Source organism: Pollachius pollachius (assembly GCF_949987615.1).
Source record: "Pollachius pollachius genome assembly, chromosome: 3".
Classification (NCBI taxonomy): Eukaryota; Metazoa; Chordata; class Actinopteri; order Gadiformes; family Gadidae; genus Pollachius; species Pollachius pollachius.
In genome coordinates, this window is record NC_136936.1 from 40716441 (window position 1) to 40736694 (window position 20254).

Here is a 20254-nt window from a genome sequence, read left to right on the forward strand (position 1 = left end):
CAGCCTGCTACACAACCTAGCCCACGGGTACATCTGCTACCAGGGCTGGCAGGCTATTCGAGCAGGCTGGAAGGGAACAGGCTAACCTCAATAGAAGGAGTCCTACATCTCCGTGGGTCCTCTGGTTTCGGCTAATCCTGTAATTAGGGGTGCGATCACAAAATGTAGAGTGGCGTTTCCAAGGGCTGGTGGTGTTGAGTGGCGCTGTCCTTTTTCCCGAACCCTCTGCTCCTCACTCGGGTAATTGAAGACGCTGGTGTGGATTGGTGATAAATAGGCTCATTATAATGTGCTAAAATCTCGGGCCGGCATCGGCACATCAAATTGGTGCTTGAGTGTGTTCAGCTTGCCGAAGGAGATTCTGACATTAGCATGGAGGGGAGGTTGAAGGCGAACCGTCGTTTTCCTGTAAACCCACACACACTAAAGTGTGTTTGTTTGTTTGTATGCGTGTGTGTGTGTGTGTGTGTGTGTGTGCATGTGTGTGTGCACGTGTGCACATTAGACAGGGAGGTTGCCTCAAATAGAATGCATAAGAGAGAACTAATGCACACACATACATGGGCATGCTGTTAAATCAGTAGCCCTTTTTGCACCTTTGCTGTGTGCGTGTTAAGATGTTTTTTGCATGAGGTCATTTGTTAATGCAGGCAGTACTACACAAAGCCCTCCTGACACGAGCACAGCCCTCCTTAATGGGCCGTCGGTGACCTCTGGCTGGTGTGAGGGAACGGCAGCAAGAGGACAACATGGGGAAATGTGTTGCCCTGGCCTTGTTCACACCAGCTTACGAGCGCCGCCAATCTCTCTTCGAATCTTCATTCGAACAAATATTTGCAAGACGGCGCTGCAGTGAGAGATATTTCCTCCCTCTAAATAGGCGGTGGTATTAGAGATGTAGGAAATCTTTGTTGAAACAACCATAGTGGGGGTACGCGGCGTTCAATCAAGATTGACGAGAGATAGGTGGCAGTCCAGATCGAAACTCTTGCTGAGGACTATTCAAGCGGCTCGGGATATTATAAACTTGTAATCGGGCACGTTTATTGAAGAACATCGCTGTGACGATCCCTAGCGCTTGCCGTAGTTATTAAACATGATTCTCCACATTATCCAGAGCGATGTAAACTGGTACACCTCGGTTGCTAATGTCTCTACCCGTTTTCTGAGATTGTACAAACCTTACGTGACACAGAATTAAGACCTGTGAGTGGTCGCGCATACCAATCCGGGATCACCCGTACACTGCCTCGTGTCAACGGGTTGAGCCATCGGTGAGCCCTTCGTGCCTCTTGGTAAATATATTAGAACAATAGATTTTCGAATCAATGGGAAATTTGAAAAACAATGATAGAATCCAGATATTTATCTTACATGTGCAGGGCCTATGCGTAGCCATGTCGCCGTTCAACCCTCACGTTTGTGCAATAGGGCTGGATACACCTCGGTGTAAGTTGATTCAGCAATTAATTTATGGTATATTTTATTCATTGATTCAGAGGAGTTGTGCGATCACTTTTTATCAGAGTGAGGTATAACATCTGTGGGGTTGATATACTGGTTCTACTTCTACATTTAGCTTTTTTATCCATAGGACCTAGGCTATTTGATGTACATATTTATTCATGTATGAAATATGTATATGACTGGCAGTTACTGGAGTCCATCAGAAATGTCTGTTAAGTATATATTTTAAGTATTAAGTACATGAAGTATATACCAATCCTATTGCATCTCAATGAGGCAATGCCTTACTATCTCTCTCTGTCTCTCTTTGTCTCTCCCCCGCTCACTAGCTGTCTCTCTCTCTCTCTCTCTCTCTCTCTCTCTCTCTCTCTCTCTCCGGCTCTCTGTCGGTGTAGTGCGGGTCAGGTGTCTCCCTTGCTTGTATGTAATGACACTCTTTCTTTCCCCAGGATGAGGTGTTGACGGTAATACGGCGAGTGGATGAGAACTGGGCCGAGGGCATGTTGGGGGACAAGATTGGCATCTTCCCTATTCTCTATGTGGAGGTACGTGCAAACACACACACACACACACACACACACACACACACACACACACACAAATACACACACACACACACAGACAGACGCACACCCATACACACACACACACACAGACAGACGCACACCCATACACACAATACAAATGAACTCACAGCACACCTTAACACAATAACTCCTTCACACACACTATATCTCCCTCACACTCACTAATTCACACACACTCTGCACAGACACACACACACACTCATGCACCCTCCCTCTGGGTGTGAAGTAACATTCTCATCACTGCAAAGGGTATAGTGGATTACTCATCATCGGTGGATGTGTAAATGATTAGCGCATGTGAATTTGTAGGTCACGTTGGGTTAGGTAGCTCCACCACACATGAAAAGAAGCTGGTAGCTGCAATTCCATAGTCGTGTAGAGACGGCAGGAAGGACAGACGAGCCATGGGAGATGAGCGGGTGCTGCAGAGCCACCGAGACCACCCTGAACGCCGGTGTCTGGGGTTTGAACTCGATGGAGGCCGCCTCTTCAGGGATCCAGTGGGAGGGGGGGTCACGGTAGAGTGAGCAGGACACCTCCTGCCCACACTTGTGTTGAACACCACACACACACTGCTACTGCACTCTGAGCACTGTGCTGGGGGTTCCGGCCGCTGATGCTCGTAGCTTCAGTGAATGGGCCGGATCGGGGGCGCCGACACAGGGCTCGGAAAACATTGGCAGCTCGTCAATCATTTAATCATGGACTTGGTTGGTGTATGTGTCTAGACTGTGCTTTCTTCTGGGGGAAAACAGAGGTAGAGCTGGGAATAATAGGATGATGTGATTATGTTATACTATAAGCTATTGGATGGATGCTTTTATCCAAAGTGTTGTACCATGAGGTCATCTTTTATCTTCAAGGATCTTCTTCTTCTTTGAGTCACCCCGTCATTTTCTCTAGCCCAAAACATCCTTTGAATTTCTGCTTAAATTCACGCCGTTGTACCGACCGGCTTGCTAAAATCGTTAGTTGTTCCAGGAGGCTGAATAGGTAACGATGCTAAAGATATTTTTGTGGATGGTCCTTTACTGCAATTTTGGTCTTTCATATTTGTTTTCTTGTTCTCATTTTTTTGTTGTACGCTATTATTTCCGTTATTTTAAGGGATATAGTCGAGGGCTAGGTTGTTTCCAGTAAATGAGCTGCTGAACCAAACGGCCCTCTGAGGTGAATGTGATTAAGCTATAGACTCAGGCACTCACACAGTCAGACTCATGTGGGGGCCCTATTAGATAAAAACACATTAATAATTTAGACCCCTCATAACCTTCGCTCAGCAGGGGTATTGTGTGTGTGTGTGTGTGTGTGTGTGTGTGTGTGTGTGTGTGTGTGTGTGTGTGTGTGTGTGTGTGTGTGTGTGTGTGTGTGTGTGTGTGTGTGTGTGTGTGTGTGGGCGTGTGTGGGCGTGTGCATTATGTGTGGGGCCCCAGATGGTGGTTTGTCATGGTGGGTCGTTTTTTATATTTTTTATTTATATGTATGGTTTGTGTATAATACCGTCATCTTTTGTGGAGGTTTTCTGGTGTGTGTTTTTTTTTTATTTTGCCATGGGTCCTTGGTGTTTTTTGGCATGGCCGTAGGAGTGTACATGTTGATGCTTTTCGGTCAGCTGTGCAGTGCACAACCAAATGATAGGGTACCAAGTGAAAGTTCCAGCTGCATTCCAGCTTTGGTTTCAGTTCTCTGGCCAAGGCATAGCTAGAGAGATAGAATTAGTGTGTGGGTGTTGCTGTGCGTGTGTGTGTGTGTGTGTGTGTGTGTGTGTGTGTGTGTGTGCGCGTGTGAGTGTGCGCATGTGTGTGTGTGTGTGTACGTGCGTGCGGGTGTGTGCACCTTCACCTGCTTTGCTTTTTCCAAATGAATCTGCCTCGAGAAGGAACATGAAAGATTGCCCAAGAGATCTCATTGAGCCAAAAGCAAAGTGTGAAGAATAGTTTTACTGGCACATGCACACTTAAAAAACACCTACACACACACACACACACACATTCACACATGGTTGCTTTCCACTCTGCCTCCCGCGCTCTGTTTTAATGAATGGTGGGAGTTAATGGCCGACCTCAGGGAGCTGTCTGTAAAATGAGTGTTGTTGTCTACGTAGAGAGAGTTGAGTTGCTGATGTTGATGTCAATAACTCCGCTATTAGTTGTTTATAGTGTTTGGGCTCGTTAATCAAATCAGCAGCTTCAGGTTTCACTATGGAAGCCAGAAGCAAGCCAGCATAGCATTTGGTGTTAAATCATCACCATGTAGATTTTGTAGAACTCTCCACATTAACATAAAACGCGGTTGGCGGTGGTATGCATTGAAACTAACCCTTTGGCACTATCCTTTCCTATCTCCTTGTATTATATCTTATCGCAACCGCCAGTGATGCAGGATAACTGTGAAGATATGTTTAAACTGTTCCTGATTAAGTGTGTGTGTTTCATGTCATCTGGTGTCAGAAAAAACACCAATGATAAAGTAGATTAAGAGATTCTAATCTATTTCTAAACTATAGCCTTAAGGACACAGAGCAACAAATGGAGAAGGTAAACAGCGTGTGAGCAGAGGCCCGGTGTGTGAGTCATGAGTGGAACTCGCAGATGCACAGAGTAAAGGTCTCTCTGGGGTTATTTTTAGGAATACCCAATTGGATTGGATTAAAACATTCCCAGTAGTATAACTAATGAGTGAAATCAAGTGTGAGATGAAGCAGAAAAAAAGGGACTGCAGGGAAGTGGAAGTGAACTCTCATGCTGGCAGCCCCTAAAAGTGCACAGTCAGAGAAGAGCCAACGTGTTGCACAAGTTATACAAGGAAAAAGAATAGAAGAAGCCTGAAGGGTTTTGGCGTTTTCAACATTTAAGCTGAACGTGTCAATTTCTTGTTCAGACCTGGGCTTCAAGTGTCCCTGAGCACCCCTGAGTGATCCGGTCACAACCAAAGCTAGCAGCTTAATATATGGATGTGAGTATGGTCTAGGACACGTGGTAAATCGGGTAACCCATGTTCCCATGAAGGACTGAAGACCACATTGTTAGTTTAATGTTGACAAATACCTTTGATAAAGAACTTTCATCAAAATATTCATTCAATTGTTTTCACCCTATTGTGCTGATACTCTAACGTATTCTGTGTGAAACTGTGAAGTCTTTACTTTGTTTACTTTAAATTGTTTTTGTGGAAATATTCACATTCACTCAAAGTCACAATCTGCAAGATTGAGCCCCTTCCAGTGAGTAGGCAGGAGGCTTTCAGAATTCAATAGACTCAACAACAGGCTTCTGTCAAATCAAACCGCCTGTGCAAATGTGTGACGCAAAAACGCTTAGCTGGGCTGGCTGTGTGGCCTGAGTGGGAGGGGTTCTGGCAGTGTTGATAGTAAGTTTCTAGTAAACAAAGAGAGAGGTACCGACTGGGCGGCATTCAGTTATTTGTAGAATATATCCGTTATAGGATCTTGTCATCTTAATGACAACATTATTGAAATCGCTATTGATTATCAATGACTACAGATACGTCAAGGTTATTGTAAGCTGCGAACTACAACGAGTTAAATATTGTGACTTTTAATCATGTAAATAAAACCTTTTGACGGCCCCCCCCCCCCCCCCCCACAGGCTTTGCCTGTGTCTGTTTGTGTGTGTGTGTGTGTGTGTGTGTGCGTGTGTGTGTGTGTGTGTGTGTATCCTTTTCTTCCTTCTTTCCATAATTTATGTCTGCAGCATTAATCTATCACGCTCATTAACATATGAGTTGGCTTTGATTACCATACCTATTAATATGAAAATGTGATATCTCAAACACTGAAGCCAGTCTGGCCTCTCCTGTACACACACCCAAAACCCCCTAGATACAGACAAGTCACACATACGATACACACACACACACACACACACACACACACACACACACAGACAGAATGTTGTGGCTATGCTAAACAGGACTGATTACAATTTAAAAGTGACAGTGAAATGAGGTCCATGTGTGCAAACCAAATCACATGTTTTAACTTGTCAGGAATGTCCACCGGGGCCTCTCTCTCTTTCTGTCACGTGTATGTGTGTATGTATAGGTGTGTGTGCGTGTGTCTGGGGGTTTTGGTGGGGGTCCTGGGTCTTTGTTGTGTGTGTGTGTGTGTGTGTGTGTGTGTGTGTGTGTGTGTGTGCGTGTATGCGTGTGCACGTGTGTGCGTGCGTGCGTGTGTGTGTGTGTGTGTGGAGGGGAGGGGTTTTGGTGGGTGCCTTGGCACGGGTGTGTGTGTGTGTGTCTGGGGGGTTTTGGTGTGTGTATGTGTATGTATCCAGGCAGTCCATTTATAACACTAAGCCACAAGGACAGACGGACCCCCGGTCACGTGGTCGTGACAGTGCTGTCATTCTTGAGGGCGTGCCGCAGACAGACGCCCTCATTATCAGACACTCCCTGTTGTACGTGGGCTAAAGAGTGGACCCTGTCTGAAAGCTGCACTCAGGCGGACGTGGTGGTGGGGCCGGGTGCCCACTCACCTCCATGGCAGACCTACCCTGAAGCTGGGATAGCTCCAACCCCCCCAGCCCCCGGACACTGGCCACCTGCCGCCCTGTTCTCGTCCTGTCTAGCCCCCCCACACCTCCGTGGTGCCCCTCCTGCCCCATTGGCAGGCAGGGGGCTAGGTTTACCTCCGCGCTTTTTAATCAAAGCCGGGGCTGTCTTGCTGGGGCAGCCCGTGCGCTGAGTGGATCGAAGAACGCCGGCTACATTATGCATGCAGGCCGACTGCATCTCATTGTACTTTTTTCCAGTTTTGTGCGTGTGCACTCTGCGTTGAATAGTGATATGGATCGTAGTTATATGTGTGTACGTATCCATGTAATTCATAGTATAACATTTTAGATGGTGTTTGGTGCTCACAATGTGCACTTTGCAGAAGGCTTAACATATTCCTCCAGGTCATTTCTGTGAAACCCTGCTTGGGATGATTTACAATAGAATATAAATGATGGACAAATGTCGTTCAGGAGCCAAAGCATCGCTTAACTGAGAACAAAAACCTCTGCTTCCTTATCCTTTACTCATCTCATTCGCTCTGTGGCCTCCCAGCATTTATTTTCCTCCTTCTTCTAGTTCTTAAATAGTATTATCTTGCTCATCTATGATCTCTTCTGTATTCTCATCAAGAGGCTAGTCATGACTGCCTGTTTGTGAAGCCCTGGTGGAGGCAACTCATGTGTAGTCCCTCTAATGGCCGGTCGGTGAGCCGTGGCCTTTGGATGCTCAAAGATCCGTTTCCCAAGTAAGTGGGAAAATGTGATTAATAATACATATCCAAGACGATTTTCCCATGTTCGGTTACGATCTCAGTGGCCAGCTCATCGCCACATTATTATTTATTCTGAGAGGTCCCGTTTGCCATTTTTATTTCATTAAAAAGTGATTTGAGTTTTGAATATCAACAAGTGTTGGCCAAAAACTAGAATACTGCTATGTACCATAGTTTGGATGGTACCATTATCCGAATGAACGATGGCACCATTGATATTTGGACCATTATGGGCGGGAGTTGAATGGCGGCATTATAACATTTTAGATGGCCCATAATGGTCCAAATATCGATGGTGCCATCGTTGGCCACCATTCAATTCCCGCCCATAGTGGTCCAAATATCAATGGTTTCCGCTTCTGGTTGCAAATAGCTAGGGTAATGGCGCGGTTCTCATACCTTCGCCCTCCCTTCCTCTCACATCCTCATCTCTCTGTCCACTTTGTTTCCAGTTGAACGAAACCGCCAAGCAGCTGATGGAGATGGACAAGTCTGTGGTGGCCCCTGTCCCCGGGCCGAGCTCAGCCCCCTCCCCGGCTCCCGCCCCCGCCCCCACCCCGTTGGGCCCTTGCTCCCCGGGCCCCTCCCCCGGCCCCTCCCCGTCCAATGGGAACAGTGGGTGCCACAGGCGGGGCGAAGGGAAGAAGAACGCCAAGAAGCGGCACTCGTTCACGGCCCTGTCCATCAGCCAGCGGGCGGCCCAGCTCAACAACAGCAGACACAGCATGGAGATCTCCCACCCGGTCCTCATCAGCTCCTCGGACCCCCGGGCCGCTGCACGCATACACGTATGTACACGCGCGCGCACGCACACGCATGCGCGCTCAGGGACACATGCACACATGCACGTACGTGTACACACAACCAGAAATGCAATCAACTATTCAAAAACAATTTTTCTGCTTTTAAAAGTTATTGTCTGAAATCTGAGAATCTGAGAAATTGTGTGTGTGTGTGTGTGTGTGTGTGTGTGTGTGTACGTATGCATGTGCGTTTCTTCTTTGTGTCTAATACATGTGTTTTGTTTGTTTGTGTGTGTGTGTGTGTGTGTGTGTGTGTGTGTGTTTGTGTGTCCCTCTATGTGTGTGAATGTGTGTTCTGCAGGACGTGTCTCCCGCGGGGCCTTCGCCCTCATCTGCGGGGGTGCTCGTGCCCCCCAGGGTGGCATCGGTGACCTCGGAGCTGCTGGCGCACGCCAAGGTGCAACTGCCTCTCAACATGTAAGTACACGCCGCAATGGTGTCAGCGCATGGTCCCAATCCCTAGACTGGGCTGCACTGTCAGAGAGGAACTCACTGCTGCTGCTGCTGCTGCTGCTGCTGCTGCTGCTGCCAATGCGATCCAAAGGATGGTTTGATGTCCTTCTTTTCATGGCTAAGCCAAATGAAAATCCAATTAGTTTTGAATCGATATTGAAATCCTTTATTTTATTCATGAAGGAAACAATTCGCTGCAAACAAGCAGCCTTGCCGAGCAGGGAGCTCTTAGTTTAAATGTCGATGCAATCAGTGTTAATTTGGATGCTTCCTGCTGTCCAGGACCAGACAGACCAAGGTCAGCTGGCTGTGTGTGTGTGTGTGTGTGTGTGTGTGTGTGTGTGTGTGGTTGTGTGTGAGTGTGTGTCTCTCCCTACCCATCTACCTGCAGGATCTATAATGGAATACTGGAACATTTTCACCTTTAATAATATCACTCTGAAAATCGCTCTTTGTTCACACACACACACACACACACACACACACACACACACACACACACACACACACACACACACACACACACACACACACATGCACACACATACACAGACACAATGTCAAGAGTGGGCTGTCCCGTTGATGAGGTTGGACGTTTCCATCTTGACCCCGGCAACCAGTTCTGTTGCCATGGGGAGATGGTGGCCTGCCCCCCATATCCATCCCTATCTGTTGCCATGGCAATAGCAATGCAGCACAAATATGGAGCTGAGCTTGGCAGTAAACCCCATGCATCCCTCTTGGTGACAAGACCACAAACAGCATAAAGTAAAAGCAGCGTATTGAAATGCTCATACATCAACTTCTTATCAACAAGATGCTAAATGAATTGCAATGACTGTTTGAAGGCATGGTTGAAGGCAGGCAGACATCATAACATATTTTCTTTAAAATGAATTCCCCATACGTATAGAGTGTTTATGCCGATATATAAATGCCTACACATTTATTTGATATCATTTCATCATCATATTCTTATTATTTATTTATTCTTACCTGAAGACTTTTGAGATTTTGAGATTGTGTTCGCAACAGATTGGGGTTAAATATGGCATAACTTGTCTCATGCTGCAATTAAGATAAAGGGAAAATCAACATCTGTCTTGTGATGCATCTCCAGTGATGACTTGGATTTGGATTTGAATTCTTTGCCTAATGCAAATAACCATGTATCCAGCCTGTGCAATTCCCATCGTGCTCAAGACACAGAGGCAGCCTCCACCTATCCTCCCACTAGAGGCTACCTTGGGGGCTTTTATTATAAAGTTCAAGTTGAATGGCTGTTATTCGACTTAGTCGCTTAATCAGGGTAAGAAGTCGGCGGACTGTGTGTGTGTGTGTGTGTGTGTGTGTGTGTGTGTGTGTGTGTGTGTGAATTAATGTAGGCAACAAATTATTGCTGCTATGCGGTCAAAAATCGATTCACAATTGAATGAAAATTTTAGTCCTTGACTGCCTCCGAAGAAATCTAAAGAAATCCTTGCGAAGAGCTGAATTTGCAAAAGAAAACCTGAATCAAGACATCTTTTGAACAGGAAGAAAAAAAATCGGTGATTCATCCCCTGCACCCAATACTTAATACGGCTATTGAGCGGGCAGGCGTAAGCAACCTTTGTAGTTCTCCAGCCACGGCAGGCAGGGTCCTAACAGTGTGTCCTCTGGTGCAGCTACCTGGCCCTCTATGCCTACAAGCCCCAGAAGGCCGATGAGCTGGAGCTGAAGAAGGGGGAGATGTACCGCGTGACAGAGAAGTGCCAGGACGGCTGGTTCAAGGGCACCTCATTGCGGACTGGCGCCTCCGGTGTCTTCCCTGGGAACTACGTCACCCCCGTCTCCAGGTGACAACTCATGGCATGATGGCAAAGCTTCTTTTTTTTTATATTATAATTCGCAATTTACGTTCAAAAATTTTACATTACATTTTTGAAAGACTGTTTGTTATGTTTATATTGGAAACTAATCCCCCCCATCACCCTTGTTGAATAACCTTGTTTTATTATGCTCTATTTTTTTCAATGATTTTTTTTCTAATTGGTATTATATATAGGCTATGTATATATAAATAAATATATATATATATATATATATACATACACATACCATACTTTGTTTCAGGGTGTATATATTCTGGATAATAATAACGAGGTTATGGGGAATTCACAACCACCTTCATGATCTGCTAGTTTCCTCTTTAAAATAAAATACAATTATTTTTTTATTCCTCGGCTTTGGGGCTATAACATGTAGGGAGTGTTATATATGACCATGCAAATTGTTGAATTGTGGGTAACCGTTTTGCAAACAAACGAATGCAGAAATGAAAAACATAGCGATGGTGTAGCTGCTAGTTGCCATTTGGGATCGTCTTCAATTACCTTCATCCGAGAGACATATAATCCAGCCAAAGAACCAAGGGAAATGCTATCGTCATCATCGCCATCATCACCATCATCACCATCATCACCATCATTGTCTTCATAATTTTTACGAGGATAATTCTCCTCTTTCACCACTCCGCACACGAGAAACCTCGACAACTTCCTCCAATTCCACATTCTGCTCTTTTTCCTCCAAATCTCAATTCCACTGGGGCGAGAGAGGTCGAGAAAGAACGTGGGAGATGAGAGGAAAGACATGTTGAGATCAAACACCCACAGAGACAGCAGGTGTCCCTCTCTGCTGTTTCTGAATAGCGGTTTCCCAGCAGCATATCTATCACAAGACGGAGTGAGCACCACGAGGGAGAAGGAGAGTGGGTGAAGAGGGGTGGGAAATCAAATGAACGACAATTTGTTATTTTTATGTGAGGAAACTCTTGATTTTTTTTTATCTCAATTACATTTTTTCTCTCTCTCTCTCTCTCTCGCTCTCTCTCTCTCTCTCTCTCTCTCTCTCTCTCTGTCTCTCTCTCTCCCTCTCTGTGTCACCATGCCTTGTTACCGTCTCCTTTTGTCTGCAGTGCAGCCCTGAAAACTCTCAATATGATAATCAGAGGCTGTCGGAGAGACACACACACTCGTAATACAAAAAACAGACACACACACACATACAAGCACGCACATACACAACGAACAAAACGGATAAGAACAAAAACATTGGTGGCAGAAAGGTGCGATGTGTGCTTCCCTAGCATTACTGTACACACGTGTTGATGCATGCATGAATATGGGCACACTCTCTTGTTCGTGTACATGCATATGCAGGTTGTTTACGCAATTTGAAACGACAGCGGTTTGGCTGCGGTTTGGCTGCGGTTTGGCGGTTTGGTGGTTTGCTGGTTGTACGGAACACTCCAGGACGGAGACAGATGCTTACTTTTAGTCCAAACAAACACACAAACACAGACACACACACACACACATACACAGATGGGCACCATAAGTCTCTATGCTTGTGATGGGAAGTCGATGGGGAAACATTAAGGATGCGAGTACGGCAGAGTTCAGCGTCAATAACGCCCAGCACACCGTTCTGCAATTAAGCGTTGTCGCGGTGACAGAAACATGAAGAAGGTGATGTCATCGCCATGACTGCAGGGCTCTTAAGCGTCTGAAGTCCTGGGAATCCAACGTGTGATAGCGATTCTTCATGGCGACAACGCTCACCAAATTGCTCACTGTGCCATGTCGAGCGCGTTGCTCATATGATTTTAATTACAAGTTATGGTGTCATGATGTAGTAGCCATTTACAGCAAAACACAACAGCATTTTACGTTATATATGAATCCTTCAAAGGATGCATTTTCTTTAAGCCAGAGGAGATGTAAATAGCTCTTTGTGTGAAAGGAAAGAATCTGTCACATTCATTGATTCCGCATGTACATAAAGGAGTTTGAAAGCTTTTATTCGTCAGCCGTGCAGCTATTAACAAACATCTCTGCTCCGCCTCGGTTGATACTTTTATCTCGGATTGCGACGGAGACAGATTGTGATGTTCATTCATATTATGATTATAATTCTCCACTTGAAGTCCTCAATATTAGAAGCTAAATAGCCCTTGAAACAGCATCTTGATGGATCTGTGACAGTCTATACCACAATCTAAATCAAGCAAAATTAACTGCTGTGTTGCAAACTGAGGGACAAACACACCATTCATTTACAGTACAATACTTATTAAAGCCAACATCCTTGATGGTAATTACTGTTGGATTGGGAGTACGATTGAATACACACTAGTGATCCAATTCATAAAATAAAGACAGGCGGTCTGTAAAGGAAAATAAATCAGTAATATGGTTATAATGCTGTATAATACCTATCATTATGAAAACAATTGAGTTATTGTTACTGTTCTTTAAGGAGAAATACCACAACAATTCTGTAATAGATGTGGTGAGCATTACCATCTGTCCAAAGTGTCAGCTCAAAATGATAATAATTATCATAATTATCATAATAAGAGACAAGCCGTTGCCCACAATGGACTTGAAAGATGTCTCTTCATTCATCTTATGTTGCCCACCGGGCCAATCAAGTGTCGTTAGGTGTCACTGTGAGGGCGTGTTTACACCTGCAGTAAGCCCTTCATTCGGTCATGTTTGCTCTTGCTGAGCAAGGCCAACTCTCTGCCAACCCTAGCCAGTTCAGCTAGGTCACATGGCATACGGCGTTTGGCTCGAAAACGGATTGTTCGTGTTAAAGTTCCCGCCTGCAGTTGTAACGCATTCATAATCGCTAGTTGTTGAATAGTACTTCATAGAGATAGCTACAACGCCAACATTAAATGCATATCATCGCATCTCTGAGAGCTTTTTGTCGCGCCCATTGCTGTGCCAATACACCTGCAATTCTCAAGGCTGAGGGAAAATAAGACAATATAAGGTGTTACTTTGTTAATCCAAGACGAGACATATAGGTGTAGAGAGAATAGCAATAGGTATCCACAGATGCACTGTGAATACCTAATAAAATCATTGAATAAATCATATTAATGTACAGCGAGATGAGCACCTCAGGCTGGTTTCAGGACCCCTTGGCTTCGCCTGGGGGTCCTGAAACCAGCCTGAGGGGGGTTATTTAGCAACCGGCTTGCTTTACATTATCTTGCTTATTACGCGGCTGCTTGCTAAAGAAATCAGGAAAGGATTCTCTTGTTTAAGTAAAGGATAAGCATCGAGGTACTGCGTCCCCCTGTAGGGGTCTTCCCACGGCTACTTACTAAGGACATCAGGCTTTTGACAAAGGATAGAACAACTGCTGGATATATACATACTGTATATTTGTTGAATAATCGATTCTCATTGGTCAGGTATGGCATTCATTGTCGATTACAGCCTGTTATTTCTAAAAAATAGACCGCTACGATGAACAACATACCATTGTTATGGACGGAGCTCTTTAACAACCATAGAATCTACAGAGAGGTTTATCATTTTTGCATCCATTTTTAATTTAGTCAAATTTACTCAAATGATTAATTTCTACAGTAGATAGCACTGTTATAAGAGGGATGATTCAAGGCCCCTCGGGGGGGGGTTGGGGTTTATTTCTCAATAATGACCAGCTTGCTGTACATTATCCCTTACTTAAATAGAGAATCCTTTGTTGTTAGCTAATGAGAACATCAGAGGTGGTCCGGCCTTTGATTAGACCATGTCTGTAATTAATTTCCCAGGTGGTGAGTGTGAAGATAGGAGTGTGTGCGAGTGTGTGTGTGTTTGTGGCGTGTGGCAAGAGATTGAGGGATGATCCAGCAGCTGGTGAGAACATCCCCCTGTGGATCTGTTTTATTTTCTGGATGCATTAAAATATATTCTTCAGATGAATCTATTAATGGGGGTATGTTTTATTATTTTTTCTTAATTTCATTAAATTATCTTTAGATAGCCCTCAAGTATGCTTTGGTCGCCGTGTAGCAGGAAGGACATATCACCATTATCAAGATTCAAGAAAAACATTATGAACAGGCCCTTGGTGCCTTGCTCAAGGACAATTAGGTACAGGGAATTGAATAGTGTAATTGTACCGATGTATAAATAAATAGACAATAAATAAATATCAATGAATGAATATTAATACATCCATTTTAGCATTCGTGACGTGACGGATAGCGTCTGTTGTTATTTGCTCTCCCTCATTCTTCCTAGTGTACCTTTGTTGTTATTATTTACGATTGCGGCCTGAGTATGTGTATATCATTGTACGCATTTGTTCCTGTTTGAACTGGGGATGACTAGGTTTGTAATTACAAACTAATTACAAATGGTGAATGGACTGCATTCATATAGCGCTTTTATCCAAACCACTTTACAGTATTGCCTGACATCCCCCCCGCCCCCCCCCTGTGACCCACAGGGCTCCGTTTGCCTCCGGCTCCGCCCGCAGCTCCTGTATGACCGGCGGCGGCGGCGGCGGGGGGAGTGGCCAGCCGGGCAGCAAGGTCTCCATCCCCTCCTCCTCCCCGGGCTCCACGGGGCCGTCGCCCCGCCCCTCCACGCCGCTCGCCGGCTCGGACGCGGCCCCCGCCTCCTCCCCGCAGTCGGCCGCCGCGCAGCTCAAGAACTGCCTGCGCTCCTGCCAGCAGAGCACCAGCCAGGCCCGCAGCGCCATGCAGCTGGGTGAGCGCGCACACACACACACACACACGCACGCACGCACGCACGCACGCACGCACGCACGCACGCACGCACACACAAGCACATGCATGCATACGCACCCATGCACACACACACACTCACACACACTCACAGGCACATGCATGCACACGCTCCCATGTACATACACACACACACACACACACACACACACACACACACACACACACACACAATCATGCGCATGCAACCATTCAAGAATGCACACATGCCGTATACATGCACGAGCCCATTCATTTTGTTATTCATGTCCACATTTATAAGAAGATGATAACAAATGGAATAACTTTAAAATAATTGACACGCAAACAAAACACTAATAATGGGTATAATACTCACACACAAACACATAGACGGAGGCATTGAGGACCTCTTAACCCTCACTAACACAAATGCCACAACAACAAAGGCCTAATGGGCAATCTTTTTACACTCACACAATGACTCTCACAAGATGACTCATACACGCACACATCCCATGTCAGACAACACACACATACACATACACACACACACACACACACACACACACACACACACACACACACACACACACACACACACACACACACACACAAACACTTCAACGTTATCTCACACACTTACCCCCACCGCTCAGGCATTAAGAAACTCTTCGCCCTCTGAAACAGAATTGCCACGGCAAAAAAGGTCTGATCTGCAATCTCTCGACACTCGTACAAGCGCGCACTGACGCACTCACACTCACTCGCACACACGCATAAACACATGGACCGAGCGGGGCAGAGACAAATTCTTACTAATTAATTACTCATCATCAGCGATCACTCAGAGTCGAGTATGATTGTCCTCCCTCCCCACTTATTACTAATCTCACACACACACACACACACACACACACACACACACACACACACACACACACACACACACACACACACACACACACACACACACACACACACACACACACACACACACACACACACACAGACGGTCCCTTCCACCCCCTACGTGACACTGTGGCATAGCGGAGAAGCTCTAAAGGAGTTCTTTAGAAGACTTTACAGCTCCTCCTTGGGCTGACTCAGTGTAGGTGATGTGAGTCAGACTGGGGGATGTTAACATTCTCGACTGTTCTAACCCATTTTCACACACATTGGAACTGTGGACTGACATCTCATTGTAAAACTTCACATTCAACACTTGTTTTTGCTCTGTCATGCCTTTGGTTTACATTTTACTTTGTACCTTTTTGAAATACCTTGGTTAACTTGCATTTAAATGTTTGTTTTTTTTTATTGTTTTTTTTATTTGGTTATTCTATTGTCATTTACTTACATTTTTATTACTATGGGGTTTTGATGTGTGCTGCTGTAACAGGTTAATTATTCCCCCTTGGCGATGAATAAAATAAATATTTATTTATCTCTAGCCACACACACACACACATACACACACACAAACACTTAAATAGATGTTGATCTAAACAACAAAGTAATTGTACACAGAAACACTGATAATGACCACACTAAGTTCTCGCTCTCCTGCTCTTTCACGCTCTCTCGCTCTCTCGCTCTCTCGATCTCTCTCATTTTCTCTTGCTCTCTCTTGCTCTCTCTCTCTCTCTCTCTCTCTTGCTCTCTCTTGCTCACTCCCCGCTCTCTCTCTACTTGTATGATATTATCCAACATCTGCGGCTTGTTGACTTTCTCCCTCTTGTACTAGCTGGTGTGTGTGTGTGAAAATATGTGCAATAAAACATACTCACGCAGCTGAATGACATCAGCATGCTTATGCTCTGAGGTATTCTGACAGATCCTCTCTCTCTCTCTGTCTCTCTCTCTCTCTCTCTCTCTCTCTCTCTCTCTCTCTCTCTCTCTCTCTCTCTCTCTCTCTCTCTCTCTCTCTCACACACACAAAGGCACTTACCGCACGCATCTGCTGGGACACATCAGACATACGCAAACGCACTCAGTCACTGAAGTCCACTCACTGACACACACACACACACACACACACACACACACACACACACACACATAAACGCTGGCTCGCACGCCCATCTGGAGTGCATTACACAGTTGAGTATAGGTTGTAGGACGTAGTTTGTGTGAGTTTGTCTGCTTTCGACCACCATGACCACCATGGCCATAAGGCCTTCCAGGAAACTGCTCAGTGAGCACCGCAGCATGCCCAAACAGGTGGCCGGTCATAATCCTGAAATCAAGTTCAGTTGATTCCTACTGCAATTAAAGTCTCGAAGAGGGCTTCACAGGCAACACGTCCAATAGGGCAATACACCCGAAGGCTACGTTTCTTCAATGGGCATGGGGAAACTGGAGTGAGTGAGTACAGTAGGTATCCACTGAACTGACCCAGTGTAACAGCTAACAGAACTCGGCAATGGGAGAAAGGGAGGAAAATAGACGGTGAGGAATATGGCAACAGATGCACGTGACTGAGTGTCTGAGTGTTTGGGTGTGTGTGTGTGTGTGTGTGTGTGTGTGTGTGTCTGTGTGTGTGTGTGTGTGTGTGTGTGTGTCTGTGTGTCTGTGTGTCTGTGTGTCTGTGTGTGTGTGTGTGTGTGTGTGTGTGTGTGTGTGTGTGTGTGTGTGTGTGCGTCTGTGTGTGTGTGTGCGTGTGTGTGTGCTTGTCTCTCTCTCTCTCTCCTCAGTACACAGCCCCCCTGCCGGCAGCCCCGAGCGCCCCCCTGGTGGGGGGGTGTCGCCCCTGCCGCTGCGGCCCCAGAGCTCCTGCTCCTCCCCGTGCCGCGCACAGCAGCATGGCGGTTCCCCGGGGCCCCGCCCGCTCTCCATGGTGTGCACCACGTCCCCGGGGCCCTCGCCGCTCTCCTCCCCGGCCTCCCGCCACCCGCTGCTCCCCCTGGCCTGCCTGACCCCGCCCAACACCTCGGCGGCCCTGCTGAACGGCAGCGAGTCGGCCGGCCCCTCGCCCTCGTCCCCCGGGGGCCCCTTCCCCGGGGCCACCGTCACTGCCAAGCCAGAGAAGGTACTGGCGCCCAGATCCACTGTTTGGTTTAACCTGTAGACCTGGCTCTGTGTGAATGGGAATCATGGGAGTCCCGCCACTTGTAGCGTTTATAGGTGATGGGAGTGTGTGTGTGTGTGGGTGTGGATCTAGATCTAGATCCAGGTGCTGCTTTATTAAGCCCAGATGGGAATCTCGCCAGTCACAGGCTCAACAAAACGTACAGGACTGGACAGGAGGAGGCGATAAAAAGGATGTGGAAAAGTTTAAATAGGAGTCAAATTGAATACTTGATTAATAAATACAGAGAATGTGTCTGAAGACACAATGTGAGTCAAGGCAATGTTAATGTGAATGGAAACATTTTAATGTAATCAAAATATACAACTAAATATATATGTGTGTGTGTGTATATATATATATATATATATATCTGAAGCCACAAACTTTGCCACACTTTCAGACATCTCTGTAAATGTAATCTTTGAACCCAGAAGTAGGAATTTGAATTATTTTTAAAAGGACTTCTCGAGAGAAGCTGCTCTGCTTTGAGTTTGTTCCGGAAGCCAGAGCTTGGAAGAGGCTTAGGTTGTAAATTCCTTCTTACAAAAACAGCCTGAATACGCATATAATCTTTTTTGTTTGTCTTTTTTTTCTTTTTTTGTCATCCCCTGCGATGGAAGTTTCATCAATCACATTTCACAGCTTAGAGAAAAACTGTTTGCGATTTTAATGTGATTGATTCTCCGGTCAGGTTTGTTTACAGTAGCAACTCAATATATCCATGTAGCACATGTTTAAAAGTCTCTTCCCCTGCAACACGACTACTTCCCCTTTCCCAGACACATCAGCGGGTATCAGATTTTGTAAGCATACAAAAGTCTGCTTTTGCGTCATGATTCTTGGTAGAGACGTATCCGCCTTTCAGGTGAAGACACATCTCAAGTGCCCTCTAACCATCGTAATATAATCACATCACATACCTTCCACAGGTTGGACGCTTTCCTCAAACTTCACACATCTACCAACACCCTCCGCGCTCTACGCATCCTAACTTAAAACGCGTTTGGGGCTCGTGATAGGATGGCATCCACACACACAGCTGGAGATCCTGCCCCCCCCCCCCATAGATGCCACACATATTCAGAATCCCAATCACCTGAGGCCACGTTCACAGCAGACTTGGAGAAGCCTATACGGCGTAACTTTGGTGTTGAATCAGGGTTTCATCATGTTTGGATTCTGCTGCTTATTAACATGTTTATTGTACTTGGAATTGAGTATGGAAATGTAGGCTGTTATACCTCACACACACTTTCTAACTGTATACGTAACAGTGCATACTTATGTGTATATTTACGTTGCAAATGGGGTTTGGTTCTGGCTGAGCGTGTTGGATGAGAGCAGATAGACGCCTGTGGACCGGGCGAGAGATGGCACGATGAAGCGCGATGATGACGGTCTGGCGTACACCGCGGATAATCTGTGCACGCTGGGCACGATAAGACGGCAACAGCGGCTCTAGCGCTTTGCCTGGACGCCTGCCACCACGTTACACTCACACACAGGCACGCACGCATGTATACACACATACACATACACACATACACATACACACATACGCATATACACATATACACATACACACACATACACATATACACGTACACACATACACATATGCATATACACATACACATGGACTTGCACATACACACACACACACACATGTTTCATGATGGACACTGACTGTTGCTGGGGGTTTTGAATCCTACCTTTGAGAACTACCATGCGCTTCTGAATGGTTGTTCTACAAAAGTCGCATTAGAAGGTATTCGGTAGTATTTCTAGCTGGTGTTGAAGTATGTATAACGTGTGTGTGTTTGTGTGTGCGTGCGTGCGTGCGTGCGTGAGTGTGTGCGTGCGTGCGTGCGTGCGTGCGTGCGTTGAGGTTCTCCTTTTATCATGAATTGCACAGATAATTGGCAGTTATTCAATTCTCTATTCAAGAAGAGGGAAGCACACTCTGTTACAGTATGACCCAAACATGTATTTATGTCATTCACATGCATTTCCAATCTAGCTCAT

At 45.8% G+C, this 20254-nt stretch overlaps 1 protein-coding gene across 1 annotated transcript in view; it reads left to right on the plus strand.

Moving 5' to 3' along the window:
- LOC307073864 (E3 ubiquitin-protein ligase SH3RF3-like) overlaps window positions 1–18226 on the plus strand; it is a gene marked incomplete at its 3' end in the record, with an annotated part of 57200 nt that extends 38974 nt beyond the window's left edge. The window contains exons 3-8 of the mRNA XM_079733823.1: window positions 1917–2012; window positions 7797–8132; window positions 8449–8564; window positions 10268–10438; window positions 14898–15160; window positions 17853–18226. Of these exons, the coding sequence (XP_079589949.1) occupies window positions 1917–2012; window positions 7797–8132; window positions 8449–8564; window positions 10268–10438; window positions 14898–15160; window positions 17853–18226 (1356 nt within the window). The remainder of the gene's footprint in view (window positions 1–1916; window positions 2013–7796; window positions 8133–8448; window positions 8565–10267; window positions 10439–14897; window positions 15161–17852) is intronic.
- Between the last annotated feature and the right edge of the window lie 2028 nt (window positions 18227–20254).